Here is a 23,826-nt window from a genome sequence, read left to right on the forward strand (position 1 = left end):
GCCGCCTCGTGCGGAGGTCGACACGCCCCCTTCCCGCGGGCTGTCGGGGCTCCGTACAGGAGATCGCAGGGGGCCCCAGCGGTCGGACCCCCGCGATCTGCAACTTATCCCCTATCCTTAGGATAGGGGATAAGTTGCTCACCACTGAGTCACCACTGGACTACTCCTTTAATAATATATTTGTCATTATTAAGTAGTGTAAGGGTCACATATGAGTAAGGCCTGTGCCAAAATAAACATAACTTTAAACTTTGAGAGGCACTTGGAGCCTCCAGAGTGCCAGTTGTCCCTGAAAAAGACATCTTACCTGTAATGTAGTAGCAAAACGTAACAAGCCTAAAATAATATACACCTACCTTCACAAATGTACAATAAATAAAATCTATTGTCAACTAAAATATAACATTCCACAGTGTTTTATTATTTTTTTCCCCCAGTCACAGCATTTACAAATATTAATAACATTATACCATTAAAATGTCACAATTCACAAGATTGGTTGTCTGGTTACAATGGTCCAAACCATGTACAATAGTTTGGACCATTGTAAACCATTCTTCTGTCCTTGCACCATATAATTTCACATGGCTGCATTAGAGTTATATAGAGCATGCATTTAGGTAGAAAACTTTGCAAATGTAAAAATGTTTTTGCAGACCTCATGACAGAAGAGAGGGAGGGGGAGGAGAGAAGCTCATCGTACACCAGGGAAAACACCCCCAGTCTCTCATAGAAATTCAGAAAGACTCATCACAGTAATATATATTATTATGCATACAGGTCTTAGGGCACATTACTACACTGATTTAAGCTTTTTTTCTTACTAATGACAGTTATGCTTTAACAATTACATTTGTCTTGACGAACTGTAGATAACCATGTGCACCTTCACATAACTTTGTAACAAATAAGGAATTATTTAAAGGGGTGACTTTGCTGCAGGGGCTGAAAAGTAAGTGTACTTCATCATATAGTGAATGTTCCTGTGTGTGACAGTGGTCTCACAATTTTTCTGTGATTTTCGCCCAAGTATTTATTTTCAACAGCATACAAAATTAATCAGGTCTCAGGATTTCCCAGGTTGCAGTGCAGTCGAGACATGGCATCACTAGTAAGATATAGATCAATTTGTGAAAAGTTCATATGTACCATAACCATCAACAAGAGCTTGTGCTCTCAAAAAATGCGGAAACAGAGACCATGTAATATCTGGCCATCAGTTAGACATGAAGGAAAACATAAGCCAATTTATAACTCTAATCAATACTGTATCTGTATATCCTAAAACAAAATCCTAAACCTATCCCTTACCTCAACATCAGGTACAAACATGATAGGGGCAGTGTCAAATGTATAAACGTTATTGATATTTGCTTGTGCATGGTTGGAGTGTTAGGTGCAACTTATCTGACATACTTATTTGGGTAACATCCAGGTTGCAGAATCAATTAAAGATGAAGAGGGGTGAGAGGGAGAGCAAGTGCCACAATCAAGTATGGGCTCTGATGGGGTGGCTCAGTAACAAGAACAAAAGTCCATGGGGCGATCAATAGTTATTTAAAACAGGAGCAGGACTCTACAGCACACTCCTGCCTCCTATCTTTGCACACTCACTACACAACCCCCACTGGACCCCTTTCTCCATACCGCAGGAACAGAAGCTACTGGCATTACAATGCAGTCGTCACTTTAACAGCAGAGCCTGTAGAAATAGTGTTGGGGGTTCAGAGTTGAATATATTTGCAGCTGTCACCTGACCCTACTTTTATATCTATAGGCTCTATTGCAGGTATTAAAACAAGCCCAAAATTTATTAAGGCTCTTTTTACAGTGCCTGAAATATGGACCTTTGAAGCAAGAATGTATCATATACGTCCTTGGCTGTTAAAGGGACAACCTGACACAATTTATAAGATATGTCCTGGCAGGAAAAGAGTTAATGAGGTCGCTATGAAATGGAAGTAACTACAATGTCTACTAAGAACATCATTTTCATGTATTCAACTTTTTTTTTTTTTTTTGCATAGAAGCTGTGGTGAGCCACAGGGTGTGAGGGGAGGTGTAAGGGGCAGATGGTGTTGCCTAGGGGTAGATGGTATTAAACCCTTCATGTTCAAGAGGTCATGGCGTGATTTTACCTTAACCACCCGAAAGTAGCACCGCTAGTCCTAGGTTAGGCAGGGGCAAATAATAGTCCAAGGCCAGGTTAAGGTTAACGGTAGCTTTTACTGAAGTAGACAGATGGCACAGTCTATACAGTTCGGCTAGGATCCCAGAGAGGTGACCAGTAACACGGGGGACCTCACAGCTTGCTGGGACTTGCAGTGACTTGACAGACTATAGGTGCAGGCCACGCTGACTACAATTGACTTGACTTGACTGAAGATGATGACAGATGATAAAGATGACTTGACTTACTGACTTGGGGCTGCAATTTAGGTTGGGACCTCCAGATGTGCTGGACACTGACCCTTAAACGTCTGGACTGGACTGAACCTCAGCAGGGAAGAATCACAAGAGAAAGATTGCAGCTCCTCCCTCCCATCTTATAAAGGGGGGCTGTGCAAGGAGCCCATAGGATACCTGCGGGTCACCTGGTGGTCTCTGGGTAACAAACATATGACTTAAAACATGTGACAAGCATTATCATGTGACTAACAATCATGTGACCAACATTAAAGGGCCTTTACACTTAATATACAACCTATTCACATTATAGGGGAACACTGCAGGAGAGCCCTAAGCACGTACAGGGACTCAACCTGACAGGACTGTAGGAGCATATCCCGTACTGGGATACCACAATGCAATTTATCAATATACTGAATAAAATATGGACATGTGGTCCATGACTTTCTACAATTGTTAACAAATCACAACACATCTGCATACACTGACATGTGTATTGGTGTCCTTTTTACATACATTTTGCCTGTATACATATGGGATCACCCAGTCCCAACTGTATTGAAAAGATTAATAGACCAAAAAAAAGGATACCGTTAACAGCAGTGTATGGTACACATTTCAAAGCAGTATTAACAGCAAATGCAATCTAGCAGGTCAAGAAAGCGTTGAGACTGTATTTGCTTCCTGTAACTATATATATATATATATATATATATATATATATATATATATATATATACTTAATTAAGGATTTGTGAGATTGTGAGATGTATCTATCTGTATTTTTTTTTTGTGCATTTGTGTACAATAGCTAATGGATTTACATTTGTGACTGTAACTGAACATGGAACATACTTGTAAATATGTGGGATGGGTTTCTATTACTTCCAATTCAGATTTTCTTTATATATATATATATATATATATATATATATATACATATATATATATATCAAAGGTGTTATTGAGTAGCCAGTTTCTCACTTTGATGTCAGGCAGGCTAATACATTCCAAATATTTGAGTTGTGTCTTCTCTAAACTTTTGTTTGGCATTGTGACAGGTTTTAGAGCTACTGGCTTATATCCAGCAAATGGAAATACATTCGTGGAGACCAAAGATGTGCTCGACAGGTCAGTGACTATACCAAATGAGGAGTTTGTTAGGAGGAATGTAGATATGGGATGTCAAACTGGTCTCATCCACAAATGACATTATCTAATTTAGTCTTAAATGTTTGGCCTCCACTTGCCACATACTGTTCTGCAGTAACTCACCACTTACTGTATCTAAATACATAGATTTTCAGTTGAGGCAGGAAGATGTGTGATAAAAGAGTCTCAGATATGTGCTCTATCATTATTCCACAATATTAAATCTAACAACCCTTATTTAACATGTAATACATTTATGTGAGATATATTCAGGGGCGGACTGACAGGCCTGTCCGATCGGATGTTGTCCGAGGGCCCACCACTGCCTCCTGTGGATCCAGTGCACTTGTCCCGTACACACACATACAGAAGAAGGAGTCCCCTCTGTGTGAGTCGCATCTGCGACTTACACAGAGGAGACGTGACTTCAGCCCCCTCCATCACTCATCGGTGCCTGCACTGTGGAGGACGGAAGATACAAGTCCCCGGAAGAAGATCACTGCATGGGACATTGGGTAAGCATAAGTTTTTTTTCCAACCTGGGATGGTGTAAAAACTCTGCTGCCTGCACCTACTGGGGGAACCTAACACTGCTGCCTGCGCCTACTGGGGGTACTCTAACTCTGCTGTCCACACCTACTGGTGGGGGGGAACATTGCTGCCTACACCTACTGTGGGGGGAATCCTGATGCCTACACCTACTGTGGGGGGTTCCTGCTGTCTACAACTACTGTGGGGGACCCTGCTGCCTACACCTACTGTGGGAGAACCCTGCTGCCTACATCTACTGTGGTAGAACTCTGCTGCCTACACCTGCTGTGGGGATCTCTGCTGCCTACACCTACTGTGTGGGAACTCTGCTGCCTACACCCATTATGGGGGAACTCTGCTGCCTACACCTACTATGGGGGAACCCTGCTGCCTACACCTTCTATGGGTGAACTATACTGTCTACACCTAATGTGAGGGACTATCTACTATGTTCCCGCCTAGCTAATATGGGGACAAACTTCCAAACTAATAGAATGGGGTACCAATTTACTACATAGGGGGTTTTCATAGTGCCCCTCCCAAAACTAGACTGTGGATCTGCCACTGGGTGGAGGGGGTGCCGGCTACCTGCTTGACTAACTCCCTGGCTACCTAACTACTTACCTACATACCTGGTAATCTAACTACCTACATACCTTGCTGCCTATGTGCATACCTGGCCTTCAAACATGGCTGCCTAACTACCTAGCTAGCAACCTACTTACCTGGCTAATCACCTATCTATATATCTGGCCTCCTGATCTACCTACCTAGTTAACTATTTACCTGGTTTCCTACCTACCTGCCCTTTTTCTGTGCAGTACACCAAGGAGGGCATTATTTGGGCTTATAGATAGAAAGATTGTGTAATGGGGGGGGGGGACACTGGAAAAATGTCTAACATGTTTGTCCTGCAGATGGTAAGAGATTGACATGGCGGTCTGATCTGGACGGAGAAGAAAAGGAAAGAGGACGCCGCCGATCAGAAAAGACGTAATTGTAAGTCCCTAGATGTAACTGTAATCACTTATATGTATACAGATCCTGTGTACAGCTGATATCGACCACCATATGGTCCTGTATATAATCACATATTGTATACAGATCTCTGTACAGCTGGTATCTACCGCCATATGGTCCTGTATATAATCACTTATATTGTATACAGATCTCTGTACAACTGGTATGTACCGCCATATGGTCCTGTATATAATCACGTATATAATATACAGATACTGTATAGTATACTGGTCTGTGTATAGTGGTTTTATTCAGTACAGTATGGCAGTATTATCAAGTTATTGTGTGGTGGTATATACAGTATTTACTCCTTGTATACTGGTATTATTGGTCATGGAAAATTATTTTACCTACCTTAAAGTGTTTCTTATGTATAAAATTTTGTTTATTTTGTGTGTAGGGCTGGTGGAGGGATTTGGGTAGAATAGGGACAGAAGTGTGACCAGCAGCAGAGCATTGCAGGGGGCCCTTGCTTTTTTTTTAGTCCGGGGGCCCTGAGTGTTGTCAGTCCGCCACTGGATACCTTTGTATTGATGTTTTCTGCTACAGTATATTACTCTGATATAATTATGATCCATTAACACGCAGATTCAAACTATTACCACTTTCTACTGTCAATTTACAGTATCTGAGGTATAAACTATTTACATAATTATCAGATTGAACATTTTTATTGCTGAGAGATTTGCAGTAGATTTTTACTGCGGAAATGCTGGTTAATGGCAATAAATCTTTAGTACATCATTTTAAAAGATACTTTTTTTGTTTTTGTCCCTGTCATTACACAAAACTTTGACAAGTGTCACGGACATGGCAAAATTTTGCTCAGTCAGGATCCAAGTGTTCAGACTCCTGTCAATCTTTAGATATAACTTCCTGGCTGGCCACAATCTACATCCGGTTGCAGGAGATGGCCCCATAGACTTATATTGGAGCCATCTCCTCCAACTGGAAGGATATTGCGGCCAACCAGGGAGTTAAAAACCAGTAGGGGTCTGAACCTGACCAATCAAAACTTTTGACCTGTCCCTAAAAAATGCACTACAGCATAGTAAAATGGCTATCCATATCTCAAAAGAGAAATAAGGAAGCAAAGTCAACTGGCCAGTTCACTGGCATATACAATGTGACAAAAACTGCTGATCTGACATACATGTTTATTGTAATTAAAAATAGAAGTGGCATGTTATCACCATACATATTACTGTTACTGACAAAATCCAGTATACGGAGACCAATATTACAATAATACCAATACATAAATGGTCAGCACCTCCAAACAAAATGAAATACATGCACAGGTACACACTGCTTGTTCCCTTACGTCCTAACCAGCAGCACAAGTGGGGTGTTCTGCCCCTGTGAAGCTGGCAGGACGGTGGAATTTTTAATTCCGCCCAAGTAATTAAAGACTTAATTAGACCCCCATATAAGGCCTCCTCCCTTAGGCCACATTGCTTTTTTTCTGTCCTGTGCAGGACAGCAGGACGGTGCAGGCTCTGGTTTTTTAGTAGAGCCTGCATGGAGTTTTCCCTTCCCCCTCTTTTATGTGGAGAAGGGTTTGTTTTTTTCTCAGGGTTGCAGCTTGCTGCCCCTTCTTTTCTGTCAGCCTGGGCGGCGTTGTTTTGGTGCTGCCCCAGCTGAGTTTTTTTCAGACTATGTATCTATGACCCGGGACTTCGGTCCGGGTTCGTAGATACAGTTCATTTTCTTTGTTCAGGCGGCGCTGAGCGCCGCCCTCTATGGTTCAGGGATCCTCCGATCCCTCTGCTACTCGGGCATTCCGCCCTTACCTTTCCGGCAGCGCCGCTGTCTCGCTCCGGTCCTCTGCTGTGTGCGGAACCGCGGACCGGAAGTGCGTCATCTGACGACTTCCGGTCCGGCATCGGAGCCTTCTGGCGCAATGAGCGCTAGTTTTAACTATTATTTTTACTTAATATATTAGTTACTTGCCCCTTCCAAGGTAAGGAAGGGGCTCAGAGCAAAAATGTTTTATTTCAGATCGTTTTTTTGATTTCGATCTGGTTGGTGCTCTGACTTCCTGGAGGGGCGGGGCTTATTTTAAATTGCCGCCCTCTCCCATATTTAAGGCAGTACTGGCCTTCATTTGGCCTCTTGCTGCCTTTCTAGCTTGACTACACTTGTGTGGTTCCTGCTATTCTTGGGTTTTGTAAAAGAGCTTGTCTATTTTTCAATAGGTACTCTTTTTCCATTTGTGCTGCAAGGTGTCTTTTCTAACCTATTGTTTTAATTCCAGAACTATGTCCACTCCTCCGTCGAGTGATACACATGCTGGTAGTCGCAAGTCTGCTTCAAAGAAGCGCCATCTAACTTGCGCTGACTGTGGTACTCCACTGCCTGATTCCTATGAATACAACAGGTGTCCTGGATGTCGTCCACCCGCTAATCCAGCTGAACCTACAGTCCAGGACATGTTCATCTGGATGAAAGAATTCATGGGAAATTCTATCAACGAGATCAAGAATTCCTTTGCCCCTAAGAGGCCTAGGACCGAGTCTGGTCCTCCATCTGTCGTGGAGGATTCGGTTATGTCCGTGGGCGATCAGTCGGAACAGTCAGTAGAGGAAGTGATCTCTCCGCCTCTTTTTCCTGTGGAAAAGACGCAGAGATTGCTTAGATCCATCCGATCAAGGGATCAGGATGTTGATCAAGGGGAAGCCTCTACATTCACCTCTAGAGGACCTCTGGTTTTCAAAGTGGATGATACACTTAGGAAACTGATGAAAGCCGAGTGGAAGCACCCAGACAAGCCTGCTGTTGTTACCCGGAGGTTGAAGCTGATGTTTCCTCTATCAGAAGCTGAGTCGGAATCCTGGATGCCACCGCCAAAAGTGGATATGGCTGTTAACAAGCTGTCCAAGAGGGTTCTAGTTCCTGCAGATGATGGCAGTAATCTCCAGGACCCCCTTGACAGGAAGGTGGACTCCCTTCTAAGACGCAACTATTCGGCGGCCTCAGCATCTGCCTCGGTGGCTGTCGCTTCAAGTGAGGTTGCGGACTTTGTCAAAGAACGCATACAACGCATTCAGTCTGAGATTGAAAGTAATGTTGCTAGGGAGGATATTCTGGACAGCTTCAAAACGCTACTCCTCGGGGTAGACTTCTTATGCGAATCATCCCAACAGCACCTCAAACTTGCTGCCAAGTCCATGGCGCTCTCATCCGCAAGCAGGCGCCCCCTGTGGTTGCGTCCCTGGGTAGCTGATAATACCTCAAAGTTCAACCTCTGTGGGATGCCCTTTGAGCCTAATTGGCTCTTTGGGTCTGAGTTAGACCGAATCATGGAGGGTTTTGCGGATAAAAAAGGTAAATGTCTACCTGTACAGTCCTTTCGGGGCAAGGGTAGATCCAGGGGGGGAAGTTCCAGGGCCCTTCCAGATCCCAGAGACGCAAGTCTACTCAAAAGCGTGGTGGAGGACGCGGCCGCGGTAAAGACCGTAAGGCCGAGCTATGACTCTCCTTTAAGGTCCACCAACGTTTCCCCTCTCCCTTCCCCTTGGGTAGTCGGGGTACAAAATAGATTTAATTTCCCCTCCTCCAAGGAAATTTGTTTTAACAAAGCTACTTCCTCAGCCAAAACAGGCTATTCTAGAGGACTCTGTCCTACAGTACGTGGGGAAACATGCACTAGAAGAAGTTCCCCCCGACCAAAGAGGGTCAGGGGTGTATTCCCCAATATTTCTGGTGCCGAAACCATCGGGCGACTGGCGTATGATCATAGATCTTCGCTTTTTGAACCATTTCATAAGGAAAAGGCGGTTCAGGATGGAAACCATTCGCTCAGTAGTCAGTATCCTGGACCCTCAAGATCTCATGGTTACCATCGACTTGAAGGATGCTTACCTGCATGTTCCTATTTTTCCTGCTCATAGGAAATATTTGAGGGTTGCTGTCACCATAAACCGTATGGTAAAGCATTTCCAGTTCGCTGTTCTGCATTTCGGAATCACTTCAGCCCCCCACACCTTTACAAAGGTGGTGGCTCCAGTGGTCTCTGCTCTCAGACTAAAAGGTCTAGAGATCATTCCTTATCTAGACGACTGGCTTCTAAAAGCTGCTACTCTAGACGTTCTACAGTCTCATCTTCATCTGGCTCTAGATTTTCTCCAGCGCTTGGTCTGGCTTATAAATTGGGAGAAATCAGAAATCAACCCGTCCACCTCAAGGAAGTTTCTGGGGTTTGTCCTGAACTCCTCTCAGATGACTCTATCCCTCACTCCAGAAAGGAAAGATCGAGTCATAAGAGCCGCCGAGTTTTTTATGGTCCTTCGCAAGGTTCCCATCAGAACTCTAATGAAGATGTTGGGTCATATGTCAGCGTCTGCAGAGGCAGTCCCCTGGGCCCTATGGCACCTCCGGCCTCTCCAAGATCAAGTCTTGAAGGTCTGGAATCGCAACCCCAGAGGGTTGGACAAAAAGTGCAACCTGTCGACCGAAGTCCGTGCATCTCTCAGATGGTGGACGAATCTGACAGATGGGAAGTCCTTGATTCAACCTCAGTGGATCACTTTAACCACGGACGCCTCCCTTCTGGGCTGGGGAGCCCATCTGGACGAGAATCCAGTACAGGGTACTTGGAACCCTCAGGAGAGACTTCTCTCCTCCAACATGAGAGAACTGAGAGCAGATCGTCTAGCTCTTCTCCATTTCACACCCCTTATTCTAGGGAAAGCGATAAGAGTTCGGTCAGACAACACCACTGTGGTGGCTTACATCAACAGACAGGGTGGCACAAAGTCCCAAGTGCTCCTCAAGGAGACCGGACTAATTCTTTCTTGGGCAGAGCTCAATCTAACCCACCTTTCTGCAGTCCACATCAAGGGGGATCTCAACATAGTGGCAGATCGTCTAAGTCGCGGGCTTCCGGTCCAAGGGGAATGGTCCCTGAACGAAGACATCTTCAAGAAGATAACCCTAAGGTGGGGTATGCCAGAGATAGATCTCATGGCAACTCGTCTGAACGCCAAGGTGAACAAGTTTTGCTCTCTTTACAAAGAGGACAATCCAGTGGCGATAGACGCTCTGTCCATTCCATGGAGGTTCAGGCTGGCCTACATATTCCCTCCACTTTCCATGATACCAAGGGTATTGATGAAAGTCAGGCAAGACCAGACCTCAGTGATTGCCATCATACCATTCTGGCCTAAGAGGTCCTGGTTCACCCAACTCATGAGGATGAGTCAGGGGTGTTATTGGAGGCTTCCCCACGTGCAGAACCTTGTGTTTCACAACACAGGCTCCTGCCTAGATCTGAGGAGACTCAATCTGACAGCCTGGAGATTGACAGGACCCTACTAAGTAGTGGGCTTCCTGCGGAGGTCTTGAGAACTATTGCACACTCTAGAGCAGAGTCTACAAACAAGGTCTATTCTAGGATAAAGAAGATTTTCCTTCGATGGTGTGCTACGAAAGAGGTAGTAACCTCAGATCCTCCTCTTTCTGCAATTTTACGTTTCCTTCAGGATGGCCTTGACAAGGGTCTTAGCCCATCCACTTTGAGGGGTCAAGTTTCAGCGCTCTCTGCCTTTTTAGGCAGATCTTTATCACAAGAATCCCTAATCAGAAGATTCCTTAAGGGAGCTGAAAGACTTAAACCCACAGTTCTCAGACCCATTCCCAAATGGGATTTGACTATTGTTCTTAAGGGGTTATGCTCACACCCCTTTGAACCTCTGGAAGAAGTCGACTTTAGGTATTTGTCCCTTAAAGTCACCTTCTTATTGGCCATAACCTCAGCCAAAAGGATTGGCGAGCTTCAGGCCCTTTCGGCTTTCTAGCCTTATACACTTTTTCTCCAGGATAGAGTCCTGTTGGGCAAAAATCTCACCTTTGTTCCTAAGGTCCCGACGTTCTCCAACATCAATCAAGCTATATCCGTTCCACTTCTGTGTCCTAATCCATCCTCTCCTGAGGAAGCGGCTGACCATTCTCTGGACATTTCAAGAATCCTCAGAATTTACATCTCAAGAACTGGAGAATTTAGAAGATCGGAGCACCTTCTTGTTTCCTTTTCTGGGAAGAACAAAGGTCTTAAAGCCTCTAAACCCTCTCTGAGTAGATGGATTAAAGAGGCAATCTGGGAGGCTTTTGTAGCCCAGGAGTTAGCTCCTCCTGCCTTTGTCACTGCCCATTCCACTAGGGCAGTCTCCACTTCCTTTGCAGAAAGAAAAGCTGTTCCTCTAGAACAAGTCTGCGCTGCTGCCTCCTGGAGCACGCATAATACATTTATTAGTCATTACAGGGTTAATGCCAATCAATCCTAAGTGCCACTCTGCCGTAGTCCCTCCCTATTTGTGTTGTTACTTGCTAAGTCCCCACTTGTGCTGCTGGTTAGGACGTAAGGGAAGCGTTAATTTTTAACGTAAATTTGTTTTCCCTTTGTCCTAACAGCAGCACACAAATTTTCCCGCCCAAATTGTTTTGTTTTACTTGTTATTAAGCAATGTGGCCTAAGGGAGGAGGCCTCACATGGGGGTCTATTTAAGTCTTTAATTACTTGGGCGGAATTAAAAATTCCACCGTCCTGCCAGCTTCACAGGGGCAGAACACCCCACTTGTGCTGCTGTTAGGACTAAGGGAAAACAAATTTACGTTAAAAATTAACGCTTATGTGTTACCAGTAAGGCTCAGTTTTCACTTGGTTTTTTTTTGGGGGGGGGGAAACGCAGAGAAAAACGCCAAATCTGCCGCATGGCGTTTTTTTGGCCAAAAAACGCTGCGGCCAGATGTTAGCTGTAAATCAATTAAATGTTAGCTGTAAATCAATCTCAAAATTCTTTTTCTACTTGGCGTTTTTCAGTTTGGCGTTCTTTTAATCCTTTTGGTGTTTTTTCACTCTCTTTTAGACCCTTGGTGGTTTTGCAAAGTCACAGCATGTTGAGCCAATGGCACTTTTTTTCCCTGAAATTGTGGTGTTTTTCTCCTGTAAAAGTCTATGAGAGTAAAAAAAAACGCCAAGAAAAACGACATGTGGGTTTTAACTTTGGCGGTTTTTATTCTTTTTTGGACTTTAGCAATCCAAAAAAGTGATGGAGATACCTTTTTTAATAAAATTACTTAGGGTACCATAAAAAAAAAAAAAAAAAAAAGATACAGTAGTGATGGAAAAAATTGTATCTAATGAAATTTTTCTTTTTTATAACAACATTTTTATTAATTTTTAAAACAGGGATCAATTTATGTGTGCGGGCAGGGCACTAAAAATTTAGCCGACAATAATAAAAATGTAGTGTGTGTGTTTTCTTTCTTTAAATTTTTTTTTTAGGTAGTACTACTACTACCAGCATGGAACACACTGTTCCATGATGGGAGTAGTACCTGTACTAATTGATAGATCGCCCCAGGTCTGTTTTGATTCTCCTGTATAATGTATAGATGCGTCCGGCCGCATCTATACATTATACAGGAGGATCACAGCTGGTGTCAGGAGTGAAATCCACTGCAATCTTTCCTTAACTGCAGGGGCTACTATTCCAAACATGGAGCAGAGTGTGCTCCATGCTGGGAGTAGTAGTACCTACAATTAAGGACAAATCACAGCGGGTGTCACTCCTGACACTGGATGCGATCATCCTACCTATTGCAGAGATGCGGGAGCAGCTTTCTCCTGGGCTCCGCATCTCTGCATTATACTCTGGCCAGTGATGTGAATAGAACATCACTCATTCATATTTTCCTCTGAGAGCAGGGATTGGCTGCATGCATCCTTTTTTGGGGGGTATAAAATTTGGGTACCAAAAAAACACCAAAGGCTTTTTTTTTTTTTTGCATTTTTTACGGCCACAAAAAAAAACAAAAAAACAAGTAGAAACTTAGCCTAAGGCTAAGTTTTCACTTGGATTTTATGGGCATAAACCACATAAAAAACACCCAAACTGCTCTGCACCGTTTTTCTGTGGGAAAAATGCATCGGCCAGATGTTAGCAGGAAGTTAATAGAGAAACATAAAACGCCAAACCCACTTTGCATTTTTGGGTTTGGCCTTTTTTTTCCCCATGACCCCAACTGCCATCTGGCAGTTTTTCCAAATTGCAGCATGCTGAGACTATTGCGTTTTTTTTAAGCAAACCATTGTTTTTGGCCCTCCCCAGCCTAAGTAATGCCAGCCTGTTACCTCCCAGGCCAGGAAGCACTGAGCTTCTTTGATGCTCCAAGCCTGTTGATACCAGCTCTTTCCGGTACCCCTGTGGCGGTGGGTACCGAGTAACAATTGGGGTTAGCCCTAGTTTTTAGAACTAATGCTAAGCCCCAGCTTATGATGAATTCTGTCTACAAGATGGCTTCCACTCATTAGCCTGAAAATGAAAATGAAAAAAAAACACAACACATTTAACTAAAATTATTCTATTACAAAAACCTCTCCATCACAAAGCCCTCGTTAACAATTTTATTAAAAGGAAAAATACTGGTCATCGAAGTAATCCAACCAATCTGTCGTAGTCCACTGCATACACGTATCTGAAACAACAAGAAAATAAAAACATGGGTTAGTACATTTTTGGCGCTTCCCAAACAGGAAGTCTTCAAATGTTGCAAAACTACAACCCCCATCATTCCCAGACATCCTAACTTTGCTGGGAGTTGTAGTTTTGCAACAGCTGGAGTCTAACTGTTTGTGAAGACACTGCCAGAAGGGTCTGTTCACAAATAAAACGTACAATGTGAACAGAGCCCCACACTTACCATCCCCTGGATCCCGGGCTGTAGCTCTGCCTTGAATGACATCATCACTAGGTGGTGGGGCTACACAGGCCAAGATGGGACAGGAGCCAGGATGGGCTAAGTGATGCTTCTGTATCCAATATATCCCGCTATCTATAGATAGCTGGATATACTGTATAGCTCTAATGGGTTAACCAGCACTTCTCCAGAGTGCTGGTAAACTCTTTCCTTGCTGGGCCGGCACATAGCACTCAGCCCAGTTGCTTACAATTAAAGCAGAGATCTCTACAAATCACTGCTTTTACTGTATATTGTTGCTGGGCAGGATGTATATGATATATATCTCCTCACCAGCATGAGCTGTACCGCACAGCTCAGCCCTGCTAGGAGAAGGGAATCCCATCAGTATAGTGACAGGATTTCTGGCTTCTGTGTAGTATACATGTATGCACTATGCACCTATGCATACTTTATGGCCATGGGGGTAAGTAAGAATACATTTCTATACATGACAGTTTTTCTTTAAATATGTAAATTTTCAATGACTTTTGAATGCTGTTGATCTTGTATTTTTGTATGTCCCTGTGACATGTTAAAAGTTTTGTATGACAAGGACACTTTAAATGGGTACTCTGGTGGAAAACAAATATTTTCATATCAACTGGTGCCAGAAAGCTATTCAGATTTGTAAATTACTTCTATTTAAAAATCTTAATCCTTCTAGTACTTATCAGCTGCTGTATACTCCAGAGGAAGTTGTCAAGTTCTTTCCAGTCTGACCAAAGTGCTCTCTGCTGACACCTCTGTCCATGTCAGGAACTGTCCAGAGCAGGATAGGTTTGCCATGGGGATTTGCTCCTTCTCTGAACAGTTCCTGACATGGACAGAGGTGTCAGCAGAGAGCATATGATCAGACTGAAAGCCCCCAAAAGTTACAAAATTGCCCTGCCAATTTTTTTTATTTGTTTCACCATAGATTTTACAAAGCTAAATTGGTGGCACAAAAAACAAGCCCTGATATGGGTCTGTAGGTGGAAAATTGAAAGAGATATTGATTTTTAGAATGGAAGGAGGAAAAAAAGTGCAAAATTTAAAAAAATGGCCCGGTTCTCAAGGGGTTAAAGGGGTTGGGGGGGGGGGTGGTTGCAGCCCCTTGTGTTCAGTATCCAGGGTCCTCACTGCAACAATTCTAAAGGGGATTCAGAGCAGCTATGAAGCAAGACCAGCAGTATGTAGCGGGGTGGGTACACTTCCTGCCTTTGTCCAAATTTTGTACAAAGCCCAGAAAAGTCCTTTAAATTATTGGCCCAAGGACATTAAAGGCCTTAGTTGTATATTTCCTGGTAGTCTAGGGTGGTTAACAAGTCTATTATGAATTCATTGGTAGTCTATAGAAAAAAAATAGTATTTATTGCAAATTTTCTGTAATGTAGCACAGTGAAGATACCGTGAACAAATGCAGAGATTTATCCAATCCTGTACAGAGGAAAAGTTGACCAGTTGGCCATAAAAAAACAGATTGCTTCTTTTATTTTTCAGAGGCCATTTTAAAATTGAAAGAAGTGATCTGATGGGTTGCTATGGGCAACTATTACTTTTCCTCTGCACATGTTTTGATGAATCTCCCCAAAAGTCCCTGGTGATTTGGAGCAGTAAAAATGGTACTTGTATTACTTACCCTTCCAGCTTTACCTTCCTGCCCAACAATTATTGGCCCCAGAATTGTAGAGAAGGAACCCAATGACATTTACTGCATATACCAGTGTTTCCCAACCAGGGTACCTCCTTTGGCTGTCCAGGCATGCTGGGAGTTGTAGTTTTGCAACAGCTGGAGGCACCCTGATTGGGAAACACTGGGAATGTAAAATACCATAGCAAAGGCCAGAAGGATCTGTTCACATTATACAAAATGTGGTATGTGTATTCTCCACTAGACACAATTACTTGAGGAGAGAAAGTTTAATTAATTATATTTTTACAATTTGGACATATATGCACGTGGCGATACCACATATGCTCATTTTTGTTTATATATTTTTTTTATGGAAAAAAGGGGGGTGTTTCAGACTTTTATTTAGAAAGGGGTTAAATCACATTTATTAAAAATATTTTTATTTAACACAATTTTTTAGTCTCCATAGGGGACTATTACATGCAGTCATTAGATTGCATACACTGAACAATGCTGTGCCATAGCATAGCATTGATCAGTGTTATTGATGCTCCATTGCTCCAGCCTGCCATGGCTGACTGGAGCTTTGGCTAACCGATCAACGGACGAAGAGGCAGGTAACGGCCCTCTTGTTGCCCTCTTAGCTGATCGGAACATCACCGCTGAGCTGCCGGGAGTGTTTTTATTTTAGATGCCGCAATCAACCTTAAGCGCGGGGTCTAAGGAGTTAATGCCGGGCATGGTGATAAGACACAGACCACCCCGCTATGATGTGCGCTCAGCTCCTAAGCACGCATCATAGAAGGGGAGCGGGCCCCGTGCGTACATGTGTCCCGAATGGAAATCACTTTGAACATTTGTAGTATATAGACAAAACATGGATAGTGGGGGGATAAATTAAAACTGTGAAAACAAAATCTGCTCAGGTTTAATTAATTATATTTTTATAATTTGGACATAAATGCGTGCGGCGATACCACATATGTTTATTTTTGTTTACATATTTTTTTATGGAAAAAAGGGGGGTGTTTCAGACTTTTATTTAGAAAGGGGTTAAATCACATTTATTAACAAATGTTTATTTAACACAATTTTTTTGTCTCCATAGGGGACTATTACATGAAAAATCTATCTGGTAAAAATTAAACCTGAGCTTGGATTGATTGCTATGGAAAAAACAAACAGTTTTTGTTTTCACGGTTTTTATTTGATCCTCCAGTGTGTCTTTACATGTAAACCCTTAAGAACGCAGGGTGTACATGTATGCCCTGCACCCGCTCCCCTTCTCTGACGCGCTAGGAGCTGAGTGCACATTATAGTGGGGTGGTCTGTCTAAGTGGTAGTCCAGTTCTGACCAGATGTGTGCAGGCATATCCTTAGATATGGACTCCATTGTTTCAGTGATGCATTGTATCCGGACTTTCAGATCCTATTACTGGGGGTGGGGTGTCAGATACACTGAAATTTGATGTGGTCCTACAGAAAGAACGTACAGGTACATTCACACGGGCAGGTTTACAGTAAGTTTCCTGCTTCAAGTATGAGATGCGGCAAATTTTTCGCCGCAGCGCATACCCCTAGTGGTAAGCTTACTGTAAACCGCCGCCAGTGTGAATGTACCCTAAAAACACTACACTACACTAACACAAAATAAAGGGTAAAACACTACATATACACCACCTTACACTGTCCCCCCAATAAAAATGTATTGTACAGCAGAGTTTCCAAAACGGAGCCTCCAGCTGTTGCAAAACAACAACTCCCAGCATTTCCGGACAGCCACTGACTGTCCAGGCATGCTGGGAGTTTAGCAACAGCTGGAGGCACCCTGTTTGGGAATCACTGGCGTAGAATACCGCTATGTCCACCCCTATGCAATCCCTAATTTAGTCCTCAAATGCGCATGGTGCTCTCTCACTTTGGAGCCCTGTTGTATTTCAAGGAAACAGTTTAGGGCCACATATGGGGTATTCCCGTACTCGAGAGAAATTGCACTACAAATTTTGGGGGCTTTTTCTCCTTTTACCCCTTATGAAAAAGAAAAGTTGGGGTCTACACCAGCCTGTTAGTGTAAGAAAAAAAAAATAATACACTGACATGCTGGTGTTGCCCCATACTTTTTATTTCCACAAGAGGTAAAAGGAAAAAAAGACCCCCAAAATGTGTTAGGCAATTTCTCCTGAGTACGAAAATACCCCATATGTGGGTGTAAAATGTTCGGGGGGCGCACAACAAGGCTCAGGAGTGAGAGTGCACCATGTACATTTGAGGCCTAAATTGGTGATTTGCACAGGGGTGGCTGATTTTACAGCGGTTCTGACATAAACGCAAAAAAAAAAAAAATACCCACATGTGACCCCATTTTGGAAACTACACCCTTCACGGAATGTAACAAGGGGTATAGTGAGCCTTAACACCCCACAGGTGTTTGACGAATTTTCATTAAATTTGGATGGGAAAATGAAAAAAAAAAAATTTTCACAAAAATGATGGTGTTACCCTAAATTTTTCATTTTCACAAGGAAAAATAGGAAAAAAAGCCTCCCAAAATTTGTAGTCCCATTTCTTCTGAGTAAGAACATACCCCATATGTGGATGTTAAGTCCTCTGCGGGCGAAATACAATGCTAAGAAGAGAAGGAGCGCCATTGGGATTTTGAAGAGAAAATTTGTCCAGAATTGAAGGCCACATGTGTTTACAAAGCCCCGATGGTACCAGAACAGTGGACCCCCCCCCCCCCAACATGTGACCCAATTTTGGAAACTACACCCCTCACATAATGTAATAAGGGGTACAGTGAGCATTTACGCCCCACAGGGGTCTGACAGATTTTTGGAACAGTGGTTTTTCATTTGCTCAGTCCACTGTTCCAAAGATCTGTCAAACGCCAGTGGGGTGTAAATGCTCACTGCACCCCTTATTAAATTCTGTGAGGGGTTTAGTTTCCAAAATGGGGTCACATGTGGGGGTGTCCACTGTTCTAGCACCACGGGGGGGGGGGGGGGGGGGGCTTTGTAAATGCACACGGCCCCTGACTTCCATTCCAAACAAATTCACTCTTCAAAAGCTCAATGGCGCTCCTCCTCTTCTGAGCATAGTAATTCGACCGCAGAGCACTTGTCGTCCACACATGGGGTATGTCCATACTCAGAAGAAATGGGGTTACAAATTTTGGGGGTAATTTTCTCCTATTACCCCTTGTAAAAATGTAAAATATGGGGAAAAAACAGCATTTTAGTGAAAAAATTTTTTTTTTCATTTACACATCCAACTTTAACAAAAAGTCGGGAAATACCTGTGAGGTGTTAAGGCTCACTGTACCCCTTGTTACGTTCCTTGAGGGGCGTAGTTTCCAAAATAGTATGCCATGTGGGTATTTTTGCTGTTCTGACACCATAGGAACTTCCTAAATGCGACATGCCCCCCCAAAACCATTTCAGTTAAAATTTGCTTTCCAAAAGCCAAATGTGACTCCTTCTCTTCTGAGCATTGTAGTTCGCCCGCAGAGCATTTTACGTCCTAACAATGGGTATTTCCATACTCAGAAGAGATGGGGTTACAAATTTTGGGGGGCATTTTCTCCCATTACCCTTTATAAAAATGGTAAATTTGGGGAAAAAGCTGCACTTTAGGGAAAAAAAATGTTTTTTCATTTACACATCCGACTTTAACGAAAAGTCGTCAAACACCTGTGGGTTTTAAAGGCTCACTGGACCCCTTGTTAAGTGCCTTGAGGGGTGTAGTTTCCAAAATGGTATGCCATGTGGGGGGTTTTCTGCTGTTCTGGCACCATAGGGGCTTCCTAAATGTGACATGCCCCCCAAAAACCATTTCAGCAAAATTCACTTTCCAAAATCCCATTGTCGCTCCTTCCCTTCTGAGCCTTCTACTGCTCCCGCCAAACACTTGACATACACATATGAGGTATTTCCTTACTCGAGAGAAATTGGGTTACAAATTTTTAGAGGATTTTTCACCTTTTACCCCTTGTAAAAATTCAAAAACTGGGTCTACAAGTGCATGCGAGTGTAAAAGATGAAGATTTTGAATTTTCTCCTTCACTTTGCTGCTATTCCTGTGAAACACCTAAAGGGTTAACACACTTACTGAATGTCATTTTGAATACTTTGAGGGGTGCAGTTTTTATAATGGGGTAATTTGTGGGGTATTTCTGATAAGAAAGCCCTTCAAATCCACTTCAAAAGTAAAAACATAGAGAGAAGGAGGAAGGCGCCTCGTGCGGGATCAGCAGATCTTGTTAGTGGGGGTGGGGGACGGTAATTCCCAAACCGCTTACCAAAGTTGGTTGTGCGCCCACACACAACAAGGTAAAGTGCAGAAGAGGTGTACAAGAAGGTCCAATGCAGCCCTCCTGGGTAGAAGTAAAATCAAAACCGAATGACCATGGATTCAGGAGTTTGTCTGGCGCAGAGAGGAACCATCAGGAAGCCGAGTAAAATCAATGGATTTATTAAATGCAACGCATTTCGTTGCGCATGCGCAGCTTCATCAGGCAACTGATGAAGCTGCGCATGCGCAACGAAACGCGTTGCATTTAATAAATCCATTAATTTTACTCGGCTTCCTGATGGTTCCTCTCTGCGCCAGACAAACTCCTGAATCCATGGTCATTCGGTTTTGAAAAGTAAAAACATGTCAACTTTATGATGCAAACATAAAGCAGACATATTGTATTTGTGAATCGAAATATAATTTATTTAGAATGTCTATTTTCCTTACAAGCAGAGAGCTTCAAAGTTAGAAAAATTAAAAAAATTCATTGTTTTCATAAAATTTTTGAATTTTTCACTAAAAAACGATGCAAGCATCAACAAAATTTTACCAATAACATAAAGTAGAATATGTCACGAAAAAACAGTCACGGAATCAGAATGATAGGTAAAAGCATCCCAGAGTTATTCATGCTTAAATTGAAAGTGGTCAGATGTGCAAAAAACGCTCTGGTCCTATAGTGAAAATTGGCCTGGTCCTTAAGGGGTTAAAAGCTAATAAATATATAAATATATATATATATATATATATACACACACACTGGTCAACAAAATAAAGGGAACACTTAACCTCTTCAGGACATAGGGCGTATGGATACGCCCTGCATTCCGAGTCCTTAAGGACCGAGGGCGTATCCATACGCCCGTGGGAATTCCGGTCCCCACCGCTAGCCGGTTGGACACCGGAGCCGGATGCCTGCTGAAATCGTTCAGCAGGCATCCCGGCATATCGCCCAGGGGGGTCATTATGCCCCCCCATGTCAGCGATCGCCGCAGATCGCTGGACAATTCAGTCCAGCGATCTGCGGCGAATCCGGGTCAATTGGGTCTCCAGTGACCCGGTGACCCGGAATTACTGGCTGCAGAGCCTGCAGAGCCTGCAGGGGTGAGGTGGCACTGGTGCCACCTCACGATCGCCCTGATTCGTCGGCCGGATTACCAGTCGACCAATCAGGGCGCCTGCTGCGGGTGTCACTCCCGCACCGGCTCCGCCCCTCTTCCGGAGGACGTGAGCGGGTGCGGGACGTGCACCCCAGGTGCTGGGGACCCCGATCCCCGGCGTCAATGTTGGGATCGGGGCCCCAGGAGCAGCAGCGGCGGCGGCGACGAGGGACTGAACTGCGCGGCGTGGATCGTTGGAGGTGAGTGACAGCCTCCTGCTGTTGCTTAGCAACAGCTTCCAGCATGCAAAAAGGGCATGCTGGGAGCTGTAGTTATGCAACAGCAGGAGGCAGACCACCACAACTCCCAGCATTCCCTTATGGGCATGCTGGGACTTATGGTTTTGCAACAGCTGGAGGCACATTTTTTCTATGGAAAAGTGTACCTTCAGCTGTTGTATAACTACAACTCCCAGCTTGCACAAACAGCTAAAGTGCATGCTGGGAGTTGTAGTGGTGCATCTGCTGGTTGCATAACTACAACTCCCAGCATGCCCGTTGGCTGTCAGTGACTGCTGAGAGTTGTAGTTTTGCAACAGCTGAAGGCACACTGGTTGTGAAACTTAGAGTTTTTTTTTTTACCTAACTCAGTGTTTCACGACCGGTGTGCCTCCAGCTGTTGCAAACTCCAACTCTCAGCAGTCAATGTACACCATGCACCGTACATGCTGGGAGTTGTAGTTTTGCAACAGCTGGAGGCACACTGGTTGTGAAACACTGAGTTACCTCACAAACTCAGTGATACATAACCAGTGTGCCTACAGCTGTTGCAAAACTAAAACTCTCAGCATGTACAGTCTGTCAGCGCATGCTGGGAGTTGTAGTTTTGCAACAGCTGGATGTCCCCCCCCCCCCCCCAATGTGAATGTACAGGGTACACTCACATGGGCGGAGGATTACAGTAAGTATCTGGCTGCAAGTTTGAGCTGCCGCAAATTTTCTGCCGCAGCTCAAACTGCCAGCGAGAAACTACTGTGAAACTACTGTACCCTAAAAACACTACACTACACTAACACAAAATAAAATAAAAAGTAAAAAACACTACATATACACATACCCCTACACAGCCCCCCTCCCCTCCCCAATAAAAATGAAAGCCTCTGGTACGCCACTGTTTCCAAAACGGAGCCTCCAGCTGTTGCAAAACAACAACTCCCAGTATTGTCGGACAGCCGTTGACTGTCCAAGCATGCTGGGAGTTTTGCAACAGCTGGAGGCACCCTGTTTGGGAATCACTGGCGTAGAATTCCCCTATGTCCACCCCTATGCAATCCCTAATTTAGGCCTCAAAAGCGCATGGCGCTCTCACTTTGGAGCCCTGTCGTATTTCAAGGCAACAGTTTAGGGTCACATATGGGGTATCGCTGTACTCGGGAGAAATTGTGTTACAAAGTTTGGGGGATATTTTCTGCTTTTACCCTTTTTAAAAATGTAAAACATTTTTTTTTTACATATGCAAAAGTCGTGAAACACCTGTGGGGTATAAAGGTTCACTTAACCCCTTGTTACGTTCCCTGAGGGGTCTAGTTTCCAAAATGGTATGCCATTTGTTTTTTTTTTGCTGTCCTGGCACCATAGGGGCTTCCTAAATGCGGCATGCCCCCAGAGCAAAATTTGCTTTCAAAAAGCCAAATGTGACTCCTTCTCTTCCGAGACCTGTAGTGCGCCAGCAGAGCACTTTTCACCCCCATATGGGGTGTTTTCTGAATCGGGAGAAATTGGGCTTCAAATTTTTAGGGGTATTTTCTGCTATTACCCTTTTTAAAAATGTAAAATTTTTGGGAAAACAAGCATTTTAGGTAAAAATTATTATATTTTTTTTACATTTGCAAAAGTCGTGAAACACCTGTGGGGTATAAAGGCTCACTTTATCCCATGTTACATTCCCCGAGGGGTCTAGTTTCCAAAATGGTATGCCATGTGTTTTTTTTTTTTTTGCTGTTCTGGCACCATAAGGGCTTCCTAAATGCAACATGCCCCCCAAAAACCATTTCAGAAAAACGTACTCTCCAAAATCCCCTTGTCGCTCCTTCCATTCTGAGCCCTCTACTGCGCCCGTCGAACACTTTACATAGACATATGAGGTATGTCCTTACTCGAGAGAAATTGGGCTACAAATACAAGTAAAAATGTTGTCCTTTTACCCCTTGTAAAAATTCAAAAATTGGGTCTACAAGAACATGTGAGTGTAAAAAATGAAGATTGTGAATTTTCTCCTTCACTTTGTTGCTATTCGTGTGAAACACCTAAAGGGTTAAAACGCTGACTGAATGTCATTTTGAATACTTTGGGGGGTGTCGTTTTTATAATGGGGTCATTTATGGGGTATTTCTAATATGAAGACCCTTCAAATCCACTTCAAACCTGAACTGGTCCCTGAAAAATACCGAGTTTGAAAATTTTGTGAAAAATCGGAAAATTGCTGCTGACCGTTGAAGCCCTCTGGTGTCTTCCAAAAGTAAAAACACGTAAATTTTATGATGCAAACATAAAGTAGACATATTGTATATGTGAACCAAAAAAAAATGTATTCGTAATATCCATTTTCCTTACAAGCAGAAAGCTTCAAAGTTAGAAAAATTCTAAATTTTCAAATTTTTCATCAAATTTACGGATTTTTCACCAAGAAAGGATGCAAGTATCGACATAAATTTACCACTATGTTAAAGTAGAATATGTCACGACAAAATAAATCTCGGAATCAGAATGATAACTAAAAGCATTCCAGAGTTATTAATGTTTAAAGTGACAGTGGTCAGATGTGCAAAAAACGCTCCGGTCCTTAAAGCCAAAATGGGCTCCGTCCTGAAGGGGTTAAAGGTTTTTTTTTTATTTTATTTTTTTTGACTATGCTACAAGGGCTTTAAAGTTAGTGTAGTTCATTATATAGTGTCTGTACCTGTGTATG

General features: G+C 43.3%; 1 protein-coding gene across 19 annotated transcripts in view; it reads left to right on the forward strand.

The window, feature by feature from the left end:
• SHOC1 (shortage in chiasmata 1) overlaps window positions 1-23,826 on the forward strand; it is a 262,135-nt gene that overhangs the window by 198,828 nt on the left and 39,481 nt on the right. For all 19 annotated transcript variants that reach the window (XM_056518636.1, XM_056518635.1, XM_056518660.1 and 16 more), the window contains one exon: window positions 3,471-3,540. In XM_056518636.1, the coding sequence (XP_056374611.1) occupies window positions 3,471-3,540 (70 nt within the window). The remainder of the gene's footprint in view (window positions 1-3,470; window positions 3,541-23,826) is intronic.

Source organism: Hyla sarda, chromosome 1 (genome assembly GCF_029499605.1).
Source record: "Hyla sarda isolate aHylSar1 chromosome 1, aHylSar1.hap1, whole genome shotgun sequence".
NCBI lineage: Eukaryota > Metazoa > Chordata > Amphibia > Anura > Hylidae > Hyla > Hyla sarda.